Source organism: Athene cunicularia (assembly GCF_003259725.1).
Source record: "Athene cunicularia isolate RWA chromosome Z unlocalized genomic scaffold, athCun1 chrZ_part3, whole genome shotgun sequence".
Taxonomy (NCBI): domain Eukaryota; kingdom Metazoa; phylum Chordata; class Aves; order Strigiformes; family Strigidae; genus Athene; species Athene cunicularia.
In genome coordinates, this window is record NW_020799144.1 from 1877549 (window position 1) to 1894922 (window position 17374).

General features: G+C 47.5%; 1 protein-coding gene across 8 annotated transcripts in view; it reads left to right on the forward strand.

The window, feature by feature from the left end:
• TMOD1 (tropomodulin 1) overlaps positions 1 to 17374 on the forward strand; it is a 30527-nt gene that overhangs the window by 9214 nt on the left and 3939 nt on the right. The window contains exons 1-9 of one of the 8 annotated variants that reach the window (XM_026866759.1): positions 51 to 457; positions 2927 to 3090; positions 5020 to 5176; positions 8611 to 8730; positions 12017 to 12106; positions 12603 to 12733; positions 14294 to 14401; positions 15975 to 16118; positions 16848 to 16992. In XM_026866759.1, the coding sequence (XP_026722560.1) occupies positions 2971 to 3090; positions 5020 to 5176; positions 8611 to 8730; positions 12017 to 12106; positions 12603 to 12733; positions 14294 to 14401; positions 15975 to 16118; positions 16848 to 16992 (1015 nt within the window). In that variant the 5' untranslated portion in view covers positions 51 to 457; positions 2927 to 2970. Of the gene's footprint in view, positions 1 to 50; positions 458 to 2357; positions 3091 to 5019; positions 5177 to 8610; positions 8731 to 12016; positions 12107 to 12602; positions 12734 to 14293; positions 14402 to 15974; positions 16119 to 16847; positions 16993 to 17374 lie in introns of those variants that run through there. The other 7 variants (XM_026866756.1, XM_026866755.1, XM_026866754.1 and 4 more) reach the window with 7 other exon arrangements.

Sequence of the window (17374 nt, forward strand, 5' to 3'; positions counted from 1 at the left end):
TTGGGGGTATATGTGTCAAGCCATTCTTCAACCCTAGGACAGGGCAGGGAAAGCTGTGGCAATGGGTGTTTCAGCATGTTGTATAAATGAAAACCATTATGCTTAAGCAGAATTTACATGCTGTCCTATTTTTGGCAGTACAAACTGTCTTGCCATTTACAGCAAGTCAGGCTATTGCTTTTTCTCCCAGCACTCATTAGCAAGATTAGAAGAGGCCTGGGATGATAAGGGAGAGACAGTTAACGTATTGGTCCTGGAGGCTGTGCTGGAGGATGTGATGCTAAACCAGCACAGCTCATTTGGTGGGCCGGAGAGCGGTACAAAATGTCCTGCTGCCACAGACGTGGCTAGTGCTCCTGACATGCTTCTCTGAGGGAACTATACAAGTCACTGGTGCCATCCGGCTGTACCAGCGAGGCTGTGAGGGCACTGTCTCCTCCCTGCAACTCTTCTTGGGGTACGTACCAAATGAAATTCTCCCTGTGGGGATTTCAGCTGTGTTTCAGCAGGCTGCACCTGTCCTCAACCCTCAGGTCCTTTGCTATATGCAGCCCCAGCTTCATATCTCTGAAAGATGCTTTGAAACATTAAGCGTTTTCCAGAAGCGTTGCCTGTGTGTCCTGACATCCAGCGTCTGCCCTGCCTTTTGCCTCTTGGTGCTGACAATCTCTGTCCTTCTGGTGGGAGGTGACAAGGTCAGCCCTGCAGAGGCTGCGCTCTGGTCCCAGCAGAGCCACTGCTTGTGGGCCCCCTCGATTGCTAGGAAGCGGCTGTGACTGCCTCTGGCAGTAGTTGTCCCCACGTAGCCACAACGGAGATTGCCATGTGCATGGCAGGTGTGGGTATTTTAAGCCATTATAAGGAGTTTACCAGCCTGAGGTGGGTTATCCTCTGCCTTCCTGCCTGCTTTTAGCTCCAGATCCTTCCACAGCAGAATAGTCAAACTAAAAGTTGAATATGAAATACAGACTAGTTGTGGTTCATACACTTCAACACAGGGTCGCAGTGGCACAGCACATCTCCAGATCCAGGTTCAGGATTTTCTAGGATATCCCACATCAGAGTTATAACAATTGCTGTTAACAAGTGTTTGTTCATGGGTAATTGTGATAAAGGCTCTGCTTTTCTCTCTGCCAGCCAGAAGGGGAGCCTTGCCGGGGCTGAGCTGTTGGATGTGGCTCCTAGCCTGACCCGTGCACAGTTGTGTGACTGCTGCACGTTCATCTCACGGTTTGAGGCGCCTTGCACTGACTGCTGCAGGGGATTGTTAAAGCACAGGAGCGCTGGTGTCCCCACCGCCTCGCTTAGCTAAACCCACTGAGCCCCACAGCCTGCGTTTCCTCCTTCACCTTCCTGCTGCCTTTGGCCCTGGTGCCCATAGGTTGACTGTTGCCACGCAGAGCAAACCAGCCTGACAAAAAGATGGTTTTCACCCACTTGGCTCCCAGCTGTGGGAGTCTGGGGGGCTGTTCCTCCCATCAAGGAGGCACTGGCTCCTGGCACTTCACCGCCTAAGTGGCGAGTGGCAGGAATGTGAGCGATGCAGGAGTTGCCATCAGTCCAGTGGGAAACCAAATGTCTGACCAGATGACGGCTCTAAATTTAAGGGCTTGCTGTCAAGCCATATGTGTGTTAATGTGCCCTTCTGTGACCAAGCTAAAGATAATTTTCCTGTTTGGAACAGCAGCTGCATTGTAAGTTGTATAGAGAAACTTTCCCATTAACTAAGAGTGATCATAAGAGCATGATCTGCCCTGAGAGGATGAGCAAAGCTGGAGAGATGTGACTTTGGGGTAGGTTCCTGACATTCCACAGAAGCTGAAAAGAGGCCGTTTATAGAAACTCAAAAAAATGTTTGGCTCCTGGAAGAATACATAGGCCTTGCTGTTATTTTCATGTAAATGCCACTTGAGAGAATAGCAAAACTTTTTTTAAACTTTAGGAAAAGTCACTTTAAATTATCTAGAGTTCAATATTCTCTGCAAAAACTGAGCCAAAAAAATTTAAATATACAGACAGTGCTGTGGAACAGAAGGAAACTTCCACTAGAAAATTAGAGTTGGAAATACTCGTGTGCTGCAGTGAGTCTATTTTTAACACACCTGCATATTCAAAACAAGTTGACCTTCACAGAAGGTCCAGTTACGTGTGTGAGTGTGTGTGTGTGTGTGTGTGTGTGTGTGTGTGAGAGAGAGAGATTGTGTGATAGGTCATTTAGTATGTTACTCCCACCTCTCTGCTTGAAGGGTGGGTTTAGACATGCAGTAACAGGTCAGCTGCTTAACTTGCAGCAGTGCAAACACGTGTTGTCTCAGGGAAGGTGGGTCACTAAACTGTGTTTAACTGATGCCTCCTGAACATGAGTGGATAATACTTCCTGATCGCCTTGTGGATTTAAAACACAGGAGGGAGTGCTGCACGCTGTAGCCTTGTGGAGGTTTGCAGGTGTACTCAGTGATGCTACAAATCTGTTTTCCCATCTGGTAACAACGTTATCTGGAGTGCCATGTGCAGGGAGGTGTTCCTGGGGTGTTGTATGGGCATGAGAGCTGCAGACTTTATGATCTGTGGTTTATCGTCCTTCAAGGAAATAATGCCCAGGATACTTTGTTAACATGTAGCATTGCTTGGAGAAAGACATGTCTAGCCAGGATCCTATACAAAGTACTTCCTTAGTGCTGCCCTGCAGATCCATGATGGGGCAGTGTGCTACTGAACTGTGCAGCTGTGCCTCTCTCATGACCATGGGCTGGTACTTGCATGTAGATATGGATGGGGGGCCCTGAACAGTCTGACCCGGCTTTGAAGTCAGCTGTGCTTTAAGCATATATGTTCTGCAGCTCTGTGGTATTCAGCATTCCCTGACTAGGGAGCTGCAGTGTCATGTTTCATGTATTCAGTACTACACGTCTTGTTTTAATTTCAGGTTCTGTTTTGGCATAAAAGTGAGATTTGTGAGACTTCTCTAAGATGTCTTACAGAAAGGAGCTAGAAAAATACCGAGACCTGGATGAAGACAAGATCCTTGGAGCTCTGACAGAGGAGGAACTCAGGAAGTTAGAGAATGAACTGGAAGAGCTGGATCCTGATGTAAGTAATTTTTACATGAGATTTGCTAGCTGGTAAATCTCAGTAGTTGTGGGGGAATGGGCTGCATTCCTGATCTGTATTTAAGTGGGATCCTTTGCAGAGCCTGAACTCAGTGCCAGGATGGAAGAGATTGTCCGCAGATGAGCAGAAGCAGTTTTGCCATCACAGGCACAGGCTACATGTGGGACTTTGTTTCTGTGATATTCCCCTGCCCTTGGTCTGGTGTGCATGTTCCAGTGTGATGAGCACTGTGATTTGCAGCACTGATGTGAACCAGTGCTGGTGCAGGGCAGTAAACCTGTGGCAACTCTATCTCTGTTTCTGAGCAGGCCATCTTGAAGGGACTGTTTTGGGGTTTGTGGGTTGGTTGGGGTTTTTCTCACAGCAAACTTCAGATGGTCTGTGTTTTCCTCCACTTAGGCTGAAATCCAAATCCCAGAGTTTTGCAAAATGGGACAGTTGCTTTTTAGCGAGCTCCCAACATCAGTAGGAGTTGTGCATATGCAAACACTGGGCCTGCTGGTGCCAAGCAATGAAAGCTTTTTGGAGGCAGTGTTGTCCTAGCAGGGGATGTGCAGAGCCAACTGGCAGGCCTCTGGGTTATGGCAACATTAGATGATGAGGCTTGAGCACTGCCAAGTACCACTAACATGCAGTTAGTGTTTCTGGGTGAAATGATGGGTAGTGTAAATTGCATCATCAGTATTTTTAATTGCAACACAGGAAAATAATTAAGAGGTGTCAGGCTCTTAAGCATATGGGCTGGTTACAGCTGCCTCAGAAGACACAGAGTCAGGCAGCGTTCTGTGAAAGATGCAGAAAGGTAAAATAATCATGAACATCTGTCAGTACAGGTGCAGCCTGACTACAGGAGTTAAAGCATGAAGACTGCATGGTCACCTCTTACAGCATGAAGCCTGAGGAAGCAAGCTGTTTCCTATGCCACCCTGCTTGTGCATTAGCACAGTTCTCTGTTGCCCTCCAAGGTTGCCTGAGTCTAATTGCTTCCTATTAGTCATTTTACTTCCCAGGCTTTTCACTGACACAGATTTAAGTTATAATGAATTACTTTTATTAGTTGGGCATGGAAAAATCAGCATGTTGTTCAAAATCACCTTGGATGTCTTAAAAAGTAAATGTTGACTTCTATCCAACAAAGCTTTAAAGAACATGCTTAGTGTCAAATCTGGGAATAGTCTTACTGCATTAAGTCTGTTCTATATTTAAATATAAGCAGGTGCTTACGTGCCGTATGTGTCAGGCACAAAGCAACTTCCCATGGTGGGTAATGTGACTGACTAACAAGGAGGCAGTTTGAAAAAGGGCTGAGGTTCACAGGGGTTTTGTTCTGCAATGGAATGACCTTCTCTGCAAGACCTTGCCTGTAGTTTTGTGATAGATCATGAAAGACAGAGAGACCACCATGGCTCTCTGGTCTGCTCTGTGAAAGACCATGGGATTTCCCTGAACTGATTCTTGTTGGGACACATGGGTCATGTGGACACTTGGACAGACACATACAGGGAGAAGATCGACTGAGTTTAGCAGCTTGATTCTGGTGCTGTGACTGTTTCAGAGAGGCAGCAGAAATGGTGATGGTGTGGGAAGAAGCTAGGGAGGAGCGGGAGATGATGGCTGAGAGACCCAGAGGAAAAGCTGGAACTGCTATTGTAGAGAAACATCCACTTGGCAGCATGGAAATCTTGTAATGGAGCCAGCATCTGAAATTGGAGGGGGAAAGGAGTGTCACATGTCTTAGATGGTAGGGGAATCAGTGGGTTTGGATGGAGAGAACCTTTGCATAAGGAGAAGCAAATTTTCTGGCAATGTGGAAGAAAGTGCAACGAGGAAAGTGGAGAGGGGAGAGCATTTGGTGGATTGGGATTGTGGCTTGCAGAGATAACCCATGTTTCTCCCCTCCATGCCTAGAATGCATTGCTGCCAGCAGGGCTCAGGCAGCGAGATCAGACGCAAAAGCCACCAACTGGCCCGTTCAAAAGGGAAGAACTCATGGCTCACCTAGAAAAGCAGGCAAAGGATGTTAAAGACAGAGAAGACTTGGTTCCTTTCACAGGTGAAAAAAGAGGTATGGTTATTCTTTGCCACACTGAGTGTGTCACAGTGCAGGCACAGTAAGTACACAGCAGAAGGGTTGTGTCTGACCCATGTTGCTAAGCATGACTTCATTTCGACATCACTGGTGTGATGGATCTGCTCTCTCTGCTGTCTAGCCCCAGTCCAGGCTGGCTAATATATTGGGGTGTGCCCAAGAGGTCCATGCACTTGCTGATTTGGGTACCACCTGATAAGTGATAAGTGATGAACAGAGACTCTACCACTTTGCAGCCTCTTTTTGTCCCCATCCCACTGCAGCTATATTAAGTTTTGGGGAAGACATTATCTTCTGTTCTCTCTTGTTCCACCTGTGCCCTGTCCTCCTGTGAGCTCTGCAGGCTGTGCTCTGTCTTCCACCCTTGCCCTCCATCCCTACATTCTGAACTTCATCTCAGTGTAGAGAAACTCCACAGCTCCCCTCAGCTGTGATGATCCCAACAGTTCCTGTCTAGTCAGCATCACCTCTTGACAACCCCAGCCTCATTTCCCAGTCTGCTGCAGCTTGAATGTTTCTGTCTTCCCACACCATACCCTGTGGCAGCTGCTGCACTGCTGCTCTGCGTGGCCCTGGGGGCTGTGAGCAAGCAGGTTGCTCTGCTTCTTCTCTTTCCTCTCCTTCTGGCATTTCCTGTTCTCCTGTGACATGTCCCCTTGTCCAGAGGATTTTCCTACTCCCATTAGCACTCTGAATATAAACTGACATGGTATGTGGTCTGCTCTGTCCTTGCCTCTGGGTTCCAGGAGCAGCTTTATTTCTGCCACTGTGTCTCCCTCTGTACCATTGTCCCCCTGCTGCATAAGACCTGGTCATACACTGTTCATGCTACTGGTTGTTTCATGTCAAAAAAAAAAAAAAAAGTGCATGAAAATGTAGGCATGTGAGCATGTTACCCAGCTGAGGTCTTTTTCAAAGCTGATCCATGTGCCTCTCCAAGAAACCTTGTTCTAAATCTGTCCATTTAATAAAACTTGAGGTGGTATTTTTAGGAAAACAAAACAAAACAGTTCTCCTTGAAATAAGTAAATGAAAGAGTAAATTGTGTGATATCAGGAAGAGTGATTTAGCACCTTCAAACATACCTCAGCCCAGGGCTGGCTACCAGCCTGACTAGCCCAGCAGGTAGTAGCAGTGCTCTGCAGGAGTTGAAGGTATTTGAGGCATTTTGAGTCTTCAGCTTCTGGTCTGAGCTAATTACATTGTAATCTGATGTGATCTCAAACACATTAAACATATTTTCACTTGTAACATGCTGTTGAGTGATGACACTACTTACATTGACTGTGAACCAGAGATGGTAAATTACATATTCACAGTTGTGGCAGAGCTGGAAATAAATCACCACGTTTGCAGTTCAGAGGGTGATTTACTAGTTTGCCATGGGAGCTGCTCTCCCTGGCCGTGTTTCTGGACAGGGTAGGAGTGTGTGCATACATGCTGCATTATGATATAATGCATGTGTTTGCAAGCACCATTTAATTTAAAGTTCAAACTTGTAATAAAGTGTGATTGAGATATGAAACCTTCTAAAATTAAACCCCAGAAGTTTCAATGACACTAAGATGTCAAGAGGAGTTACTGTGTGATGGCAGAATTTTTCATTTTCCTATTCCCTGCTGAACCAACCAGATGGTGTGTGCAGTTTGCCAAGCTGTGCATCCGGTAGGACAACAGTTCCAGGTCTTCGCACCAAGCCAGAGCTGAGTGGGCCAGCCCTCCCCAGGCATTTTGCTGCTGAGTACCCAGAAGGTGCCTGGCCATGCAGGCACACATGACGTTCTGCCTATTTTTGCAAGAGCAGCTGTGTCCCAGGAGGCAGATTCCTGGCCTCTTCGTCAGGGCAGCAGCGTGCAGGCAGGAGATGGGCCGTTTTGCTAAAGGCTGTTTATAGCAGCCTCCATTTTGTACTGGGGGAGCCTGAAGCGCAGTTGCTTCTTCCTTGAGGCTAAATTTAGCTCCTTCTGCTTCTGCACATCCCTGAGCGGTAGGATCTTTGTTTCTCCCCTTTGGTGCTGCTGACTCTGGTGCCAGGAAGGGGGACAAAAATAGTCCTGGCTGGCTTGCCAGGCCAGGAGTTTTGCACTCACTATGTCTGTGCAGTGGTGCTGGAGTATTTCAGGGGAGGAGAATGCTCTGAAATGCTCGGGATCCCTTCCCCTCCTCCTCCTGTCCTGCCGCAGTGCTGGGTTTACCCAACAGACTGATCTCTGTCATAGTGTGTTAAAACATCACAAGCCCCTCTCTTTTCTTTGGTGATGGAGTGGTCGGAGGTGGGTTCGCTGTTGTGAAATCTCAGACTGGACCTGTTCAGCCTCTGCAAAGAGATCTGCCTGCCTGTTGGCGGTGCCAGAAGTCTAGCTGGGAGCAGCCATGCAGTGCCTTAAACTGTCTGCAGCTCCATGCCTCCCTGGGATGCAGCTGGCTGTGGCAGAGAATGGTTTGTGTATGGCTTGCCCGGTGATCATCCTGGACAGTGGTAAGGGGGAGAGGCAGGGAGCCCATGGCATTCAGAGCTGGGCTGAAGCTGTGTCCTCGCTGCACAGCCACCTGTCCACATGTGCAGCCCCTGTTAGGAAAGGCCACAAGAGAGCAGCTGAGATGGCAGCATTACCAGCTATACCTGTTGCTTCACACCTCTGGCTTGCAGGGAAGAAGCCTGTTACTTGGCCTGTTGATGTTCTGGGAATAGAGCCATGGAGGTCTCCATCTGGCGTGCCCTCTGTGTCTCTCCCCCTGACCTACTGTCCTCTGCAGCAACATTGAGCCAGAGCGGCTGCTCCAAGCTTGCTTCTTCTTGCATCCCATATGCTTGCTGGATGACCAACTGCTATCCATGTCTGCTGCCAGACCCCCTTTACCACCTCCTTTCTGCCCTTTTTTGACTAATGTGCCATCTGCCCTGCTATTGTGCATTTGGACTGAATTAGCAGCAGGAGCTGTTTCAGTGTCAGGACCTGTCCTGCACAGTGCTGGAGCCAGGCTGCTGGCCTCTCTTGGTCCATATGGGTGCTGGCAGATGTCCATCCCTTTTATGCAGCCTTTAAAGAAGTGAAGTCCTGCAGGGTTAGGCTGCATGTGGCTCTCTGAATGCTGTGTATTGAACAGTCATTGTCCTGTACAAATGCACTATTGGGCTTTTGTAGATGCAGCCCGCTGTTCTGGCAGAAGTGTCCAGCTCCGCAGTTGGAGGTGTGTGGCAGGTGCCTTCTGGCTCACACTGCTGCAGGACTCGGACCCAGATAATGGGAGGAATTTAGTGTCTCCTACGATTTTTTTCTCTGGGTCCTTGTGCTCCCCCCGTGTCCTTTCCACTGTGCAAATCTCACCCCACAGAAATACATCTGCATGGCTAGTTGTGAAACAGGTGCTGTAGCTATACTGAGAGTGACATCACGTTGCATTTATAGGAAAAGCTTGGATCCCCAAGCAGAAGCCGATGGATCCTGTTTTGGAAAGTGTGACTCTGGAGCCGGAACTGGAGGAAGCCCTTGCTAATGCCTCTGATGCAGAACTCTGTGACATTGCTGGTAAAATAGTTTAACATAATTTGGGGGTTCAAGTTGTTCGACTACTAGTTTCTTTGAGCTTTTTGCTGTTTATCTGAACACTGTCAGTTTTGACAGGATTGATTTATTTGTTTAAAAAGTATGTATTTAAAGTTACTCTCAGCCCATGTGATTTAATCAGGAGCACGAACCAAAGCTGAGGAGGGAGAAGGGTTTATCAAGGGAACACAGTGTGCTGTTTGATCTCTTCTCCTGTCTCTGCCACTGAATCTTGCAAATTGCAGCCTGTCACCTTCAGGAGCACAGCTTTCTTCAAGCCAAACATCTAGGAAACAATCAAGCAGACCCACTGTGAGCGTGGATTTCTTGTGCAACCTATTAAAGGAGCTGTCAGGTTAGAGCAGCCTTTCAACAGACACTCAGGGCTGTTTGTTAAAAAACTTTTACACACATTTTAAAGCTATGGATTTCTTGCGCTTTGTGCAGTCAGTTGGTTTTGTGAGTGTTAGCTCCAGGATAGAAGAATCCAGTGTTAAAAGATTGGTGCACTTCATGACAACTGAGAAGCAGGTTGGAATGTGTAGTGATCTGGAGAGGAGGACAGAGCAATTGCAGGTGCTCTTCAAGCCCCAACAGCATGCTCTTCACCAGGCTAAACAAGCCTCGTGCAAACCCAGGACAGGTGTGGTCCCTATCTGGGGATTTAGGTCTCTGTGCCAGGTAAGTTCAAGCAGTGTCCCATTGCTGCGTTTCGGGCAATGTTGTCTGAGTGGAGACAAACCCCTGCAAGCCTCGTTGCTCTGCCACTTTAGAGATGACACTATTGGTATTTCACTGAAGCCAGTAGCATGGACTTAGCTCTGTGACTGGAATAGGATATGCCTTGGCCAAAAGGAGAGTATGAACACCACCTTGGTGCTTTACCAAGCTTACATGTCCCCTGCTGGTCTAGCAGTTGATGGGTATTTCAGTGCTACTGGCTGCTTCTTCCAGTTCTATCTTCTTCAGGCTTCTGTACTGTTTAGCAGTATCCCCCATGCCCAAAGTGTGTAAGATAACCTGTAGAATAACCACACCAACTAGACATCTTCTACATAATAATATTGTATTTTGGCTTAGAAATGTGTTTCTGTGTTAAGGCTTCCAACATATGTACCCTGGCCAAGCACTGCATCTCTGGGTTTTGTTTTTTTTCTCTACTCCTAGAGTCCTGTAAAGCCCTATACTAAAAAGTCTGCCTTTCTAAGCTCCAAATCTGTGCAGCAGTTATTTTCACAGAGAAATGCTGTTTAGGGCAGCTTGTTCAGCAATTTGTGGGAGAATACACTTGAAGTGGCAGCAGGAGAACCAATGTGATACAAGCTGTGCTGAAATCTCAGTATTGACAGTGACAGCGTTGCTCCTGCCTGTTTAGCAGGGCTTGTTTAGCAGAAGCTCGTTTTACTCCTGCCTGTTTAGCAGGCTTGTTGTCAGCTGTGGCATATTAGATCCCTTCCTTGGCAAGGCCGGTAGGGTAGTTCTTGTGGGTGGCTCCCAACAAGTCCTGGAAGGGCTCCCGTGCCTTTGGTCAGCTGGGGGAGGCAGAAATGTTGTGCCTTCATTCTGCTTGAGTTCCTTTGGATAATACACATAAGCACAAGACTTAGAAACAGCGGGTCCCTCTAGTCTACCGGCACAAACTCTAGCCCCCAAATAACCTGTGTTCCAGATCCTTCCCTCTGTCTGCAGTCCAGATATGCACAGTCCTGGTGGTGGAGAGATTTCACTGTCAGAGTAATCTGTGTTTGGGGTGTATGTGTGTCCCCAAAATGCTGAGCCTGAAATTTCAGCTGTGAGTACATGGCAGAGAAAAGGGCTGGTTAAAATACAAACAAGCAAACTCCAAGTGCCCAACCTCACTCAGACTCAGTCACAGACTGCTTGGGTCCCTGCAGTCCAAGCGGAGATATGCTGGCGTGGTGTGGGGAAGTGGACGGTGGTGTTCGTTGACACCCTTTGCTGCCGGCTACCCTGTCTGTGCAACCTGGAGTCATGGTGAGCTATCACCATAACAGATGTCGTTCATGTGATGGGCCTCAGGGACAGCCTCCTCCTGTAGCTCCTAGCCCTTCTTGGCCAAACCACTGAGCAAATGGTGACGGACTGCTGCCAAGCGTTAGAGGAGCAGTTCATGGGAAAGCAAAGTGCCTTTGTGGTGGCATGCTTGAATTTCAGGGAGAGATTTGTCCTTTATTTATTTTAACCACTGTGTCCATCCAGAGGTCAAGATTTCTTCAAATGTGACTGTTTATAACAAGTATTCGTGCGTCTGCATTTTTTTCTTTAGAAAGTCATATAGTTATGGGGTTTTTTTAAAAAAAAAGTTGATTAAAAACCTTGTTTATTTTCAAACATAAACTTTCTGTGAGTAGCAGGGTTATTTTTATAAGCAGAATCTTTGCCCAAGTGTTTCTAAGCCATTGGCTTCCCACTGCTCATTTGCAGCTGGTAAGAATGTCAGCAGATCCCCCTGGGTGTGTTTCAGTGTGCATTTGCATATTGCTTTTGCAGTCATGAGACTGAGGTACAGGAATTGCCAGAAGTTTGGCTTCTGGGCTTTTACAGCTTTGAATTTTGTTCATACTATCGCTTCCTGCATTTCAACCAAGCCAGCAGAGTTTTATCTGTTCACACCGACAACTTTCAAGGGTACAAAGATCAATTCAAAGCACACCACCACCATCGCCATCACCACCCCTACTTGTTTTTGAGTAAAAACATGATACGCGTTGCTATGCTTTGGGTGACAGTCACCTTGTATGTTGCTGCCTGAGGGGTCGGCTTGGTTCTGTGTGGGGCACAGCTCATCTCAAAAACTGGACTGTCAGAATGTGTGGCATGCCTAGATGAGCAGGGGTGGTGACGATATGCAGGCTTCTGCAGGCTTCTGCTGGACTGGACCCATTAGATTAAGTCTCACCAGTGGCATTTTTTGGTGTGTTTTATTGTCTCCCCCTCACTATTTTTGCATGCTACTGAATCAAGTTGGCTACTGGGAAACCTTGGCTGTTTGTCTGTTTATTGTCTGCACGATGTTCCTCTTCTCCTATGAATCATGCTACATTGGAATAAACAAGGGAGCACATTCAAGCTCTGTTCTGAGTTTATGACAGCTGGGGACCTTGGTCCAACCTTTGTATGTTTCTGTGCTTGCACAGGGAAATGTGCGATGGACCACCATCCTGAGTAGCATGGCATATATGTGTCTTTTACTGGCTTTGGAGCCTGTAGTAACTCAAGTCATGTTCTCCTTTTCTTTTTTTTGTAGCCATCCTTGGCATGCACACCTTGATGAGTAACCAGCAGTACTATGAGGCACTGGGGAGCAGCACCATCGTGAACAAAGAAGGGCTCAACAGTAAGTGATCTGGAGTGTCAGCAGGCTGCAGTGTTTGGCTTTAAAGCTTCTAGCAGAGGCAAAGTGGGAATTATTTTTAGGCTGAAGATTGAAGCTATGAATGTCAGAGCAGCCTGTGATTTCTGGGGCCATCTCTAGTGCATCTTTGCCTTGTGCGAGCCAGCATGGTCTCAGCTGCAGCCCTGGCACTGTTCAGGAGCTAGCACAGCCCAAGGAACAGCCCCACACAGGCAGTGTGCCCTCCATCACCCAGTTTTGGACCCTGAGGGCATGTAGCAGGTGGCGCCAGCTGTCCAGTGCTGGCTGGCCCCAGTGCCGGGCAGCGTTTCTGGATGCACGTGGGCATAGGTGAAGCTGATCAGTGCTTGTTCAGTCTCTCATCTTGCATCTGTTTGTCACTCTCCCAACACTGCTTCTGAAAGCAGAGAAACACATCCAGAGAGAACATGCTGCTCAGGGTGCTTTCAGTTTCACATGTCTTGCTTTTCATTTGCAGGTGTGATTAAGCCCACACAGTACAAACCAGTTCCTGATGAAGAACCAAACTCAACAGATGTGGAGGAGACTCTGAAACTAATACAGAACAATGATCCTGACCTTGAGGAAGTCAACCTTAACAATATTATGGTATTTGTGCCTTTCTGTTGTCCTCTCTTAATCACAGGACCAAACTTTTGATGGACAGAAGGCAGAGACCAAGTCTGTTTGCGCAGAGTAATACCGTAACACTGTGTGTAGCCAGTCAAGAAACACCAGTGCTTCCTATCTCTGTTTTGGCAGCAGGGATTGTTACTTGCTGTGGGACAGTCCTGTGAGGTTGGTAGCAAGAGGACTCCTGTTGGTGTCCAGAAGAGCAGAGCTGTGTTGGAGGTAGTTTGGGAAACCTATCTCCAGCCTGTCTGGTTGAAGACATTCTAGGTTGCTTTAACAGTTCAGTCAAGCATATTTGGTGGAGGGGCTGTTTATGTAAGATAAAATGGTGGGAGGAAAAATGCATCTTAATCCTGACACTTGTCATGAAAATATGAAGAAACCTCTCTTCTTGCAGGTAGCCCTGTCCATCTCCCACCATCCCTTCTGTAGGACTCCTTTAATTTTTGTAGAAAGCAAATCAGGACACAGCACTACTTCTTACGTTGCCTCTGGGACACATACAAATACTAAAAAATACAGTTTCCAGCTGCCTTCTCTGATGTCCTCACATATTCACATAGCAAGAACATGGTTGACTGCACATGCAAATTAAAAAGACTTGTGCCGTGCCACCTTTTTATAACAAAAAGATGTTTACTTTCATGTATTTGATTCTGGCTAGTGAACCTGAATGTCCATTGAGGACACCAGGCTGAGGATCTCGCAGGCAGGCACTTTTTTTGCATGTTGGACTCATGACTCTGGGACAGGGTTTGGAGAACTGGAGAATGGTGGTGGAGATTGTAAGCTGCTGGCCTCTGTGTTATGGCTCTGCGGATGAATTTGACTATAGATGATTCCACATGGTGGGATCCGGATGGCGTGGCAAGAAGTCCAAACTGAGGATACCACTTAAAATTTTAGACAGATGAAAACTTGTGCATCTGACAGGGGTATCTAAAGTGCCTTGATAAGTGAAAAACGTTTTTTTAATAGGAACTCAGAATAAACAGCACAGATTTATATTACCCAGAAAATAAATCTCGGTTGAGACCTAGCATCCTAAATGTTAGCCTGAAAGATGTTGTGTAAAGCAGTCAGAGGTGTCTGTGGAGATTGTTTCATGTATTTCTGGGTCAGGCCCATAGATCGAAATTTTCGTAGATCAAATGTTGCTCAGTGCTGTAATTCATATTAAAATGCGCAGGAGCAGTGCTTGGTAGGCTCATGGATCCTGGTTACATACATCCCCACAACGCTTGCATTTGTAAGTAGCTGTGTTTCTGGTCAGTTAAACAGGAGAAGCATTGTAGCTTCATATCAAGGCAGTGAGCTGTCAGCGGGGTGGGAAATAGGATGAAGACATTGCCATGCTCCTTAGACTGTGCTGATTATAGAAGAGAACTTGGAAGAACGTTTATCAACCCCTTCCTAAATTACTTCAATGCATTTGGTGATATGACCTTGATAAATTTAAAGTATTGTTTAAATGTATTGCATGTTCCTTCATACGGATGATGGCCTAACACAGATTTTCTGCATTTCTGTTCACAGAATATTCCCATACCAACTTTAAAAGCTTTTGCAGAAGCGCTGAAAAATAACACCTATGTGAAGAAGTTCAGTATAGTTGGGACACGGAGCAACGATCCTGTTGCTTTTGTAAGTACTGTCAGCTCACTGTCATAAAGTTGTGACAGGAGCTGTTCTGGGGCAAGGTATTTTGCAGAGTTACTGACTGACTGCTTTTGCACCTTACATCAGTTTTGGCACCTTCTGCACCTCTGGCATTTGGTGCAGGTGCTTCAGTTTCAGGGGTGCTAGTGAAAGCCAGTGACAGACATGCTTTGGTCCCTTTGCTTCCCTTTGCAGCTGTGAAGATTTCAGTACACAATCCTTTAATCCCATTCAGTCTCATATTTGTCCTCAGGGATCTCCTGGAAAAGGAGCAGGGGACAGGAACTGATTTCTTAGTGGTATTTTGCATAAGCAGTTTGTCTGTTTCAATTTATCTTACATCAGGGCCACACCATTTGTTGCTCTTGGTACAAAGCCATACAGTGCTGTGTGTGTACCTGTACCTCTCCTCACACATGTCTGCCCTGGCTCTTTCATACATTCTTTTGTGCAGAGCTGTGCAGAAGCAGGACTCTGCATTTCTAGTGTGTGGCCTGTATGGGTGATAAAGGGTCGTTCTGCTGCTGCAAGTGGTCTTAAGTATCACTGGAGATGTAGAGAGGTGCTGAGCCTTCTCCTTGGTCCTTGTGCTACCTTCCAGGCTGTATCCTTGAACACTCTTATAGCACCATTGCATCCAACTTTCACCCTTCTTCACCCAGGCCACCTCTAACTCCACACACACATGTGCATACCAGTTTCCTGTTAGAAAAAATACTCTTTTTGGAGAGTGAGTACAGCTCTTGCATTATTTCAGGCACTCTGGACTGGGGAAGAAGCCTGTGCAGGCATCACTGGTGCTGTTTGACGGCCCATGGGGCACTGTGCAGGGTTCAGGGAGCTGTGGAGCCAAGTGCTGTGTGAGTGGATGCAGGTCAGCCCTGCGACTTGGACATCACCTTTTGGTCCTTCTGTTTTGTGATGTAGACAGGTTCTTCCATGCAGCTTGTGAAATGACACCATCAGATCAGGTCAGGGTCGGGGGTGGGGAGTATGCCAGTCCACTTCTGGTCTTATTGCTGAGGAAGGCAAAAGTGATTAATATGGTTGTCATGCCACTTGAGAAGACATCCTGAACATGGAGAATCCCCTGTTGCTCAAGACAGACACTCCTCTCTGCTGGCTGGGATGGGAAGCGTCTCAGCCCCATGCAGAAGAAACAGTGCAGGCAGGGAGCTGATCAGGCAGGAGGCAGGGCTGATGCAGGCCAGCATCCCTGCCGTCGCCATGCTGGCTTTAGAAGAGGGACAGATGAAGCTGTCACTGGGCAACTGCAGGTGTGGACTGTCACCTTTTGGGGTGGCTCTAAGGGTTTGTCTGTATGAGATTTTTCTGTGGCCTCTAGCATGCTCACATTCAAGAATCCCTCTGTGACATGGGGAAAACCCCTTCGCACTTCACAGAGCTCTCCCATCTGGTGGCAGTGAAACCAGTCGGCACATGGGGTCCTCCCAGTGTGCTCAGGAGGTGAGGGGAGTGGAACGAACTCCTGCTGCTCTGGGGTGCTCTACCCCTGCCTGTCTGACTGCCACCTCTTCCCACCCACCTTTGCCTGCAGGCACTGGCAGAAATGCTGAAGGTCAATAACACGCTGAAGAGCCTGAATGTGGAATCAAACTTCATTTCTGGGTCAGGGATCCTGGCTGTCGTTGAAGCACTCCAGGGCAACACGTCGCTTGTAGAGCTGCGCATCGACAACCAGGTAAAGTGTGCAAAAGCAGGAACTCTGATCATGTCCTGGCTGTGGGAAACTGAGTGGCTGGTCAAGGTGGAGGGTGGCTGCCTGCCACCACTGAGGAGTTGTTTTGGAGAGGTTTCAGCCCCTTGTTTCTGCTACATTTCCTAGGCAGTATCTGCTACTATCTACAGTAATTAACAAAGGCTGTGGCAGTGCAATCAGCTTACTGTGTTCCTAGTGCTGCCCTGGAGAGCAGTGTTGCACCTGTCCAGTATCACACCTTGCTCCAAGCTCTTGCAGGGACTTAAATAATTATGTCTAGTAAAACTGAAATTTCCACTGCAATGCAAAGGAAATAGAAGGAGGGCTCCAGAGTGTGTGATGGTACAGATGCTGTGGCAAGTCTAGCTCCCCCGGAAATCCAAGCGGTAGTACTGGTGAAGCAGCTGAGCTATGGGAAGCTCAGGGACAGGTGATGGAGTTCAAAATCATGGTTTATCCAGATGCCTCTTAGCTGCAAATCTGTCCAAGAAGTAGAGCCTTTGGCAATAGGACTTGTGGGAATGCCTGCTGGAGGAATTGGAGGTACACTTGTTTGTACCAGGACAGACCCGTTGTTTGTTTCACCAGCTCCAAGTCAGAAATGCCAAATGGACCAACAGGTCCAAAGAAGGCAAGGGGTGGAGATGACAGATCTAAGTGCTCACTCTGAATCATTCTCTGACCTGACCAGCTTGCTTTTCTGTTTTCAAGAGCCAGCCCTTGGGCAACAATGTTGAAATGGAAATTGCAAACATGTTGGAAAAAAACACCTCCTTGCTGAAGTTTGGGTACCATTTCACTCAGCAAGGTCCCCGACTTCGTGCCTCCAATGCCATGATGAACAACAATGACCTAGGTGAGTCAGGCTGGCTGCAAGCCAGGGAGCATGGGAGGATTCTGTGGGCAATTCCTGGTGGGAAAAGGGCAGAACTCCTCACTTGAAGGCTCTGGTGGATGTGCTTAAGTTAGAAAGCACCTTTTGACAGGCCTGATAGTGCCTTGCCCCTTGAGGAAGAAAGCAGCCTTCACTGACTGGTTCCCTAATACAGCTGCTGTCAGCTAGGCAGTGGGTTGTGCTCCAGACCTGAAGACACTGGGCAGCTAAAACTCCCAGAAGAGGCAGCGTTTTTGGCAAACTGGGTCTTCTTGGAAGGAGTGAGAGCTGCTAACGTACTTCACTACGGCGCATGATACAGCATATGGCACATGGGTTGTGAGCTGCCAGCACTTGTGATTCC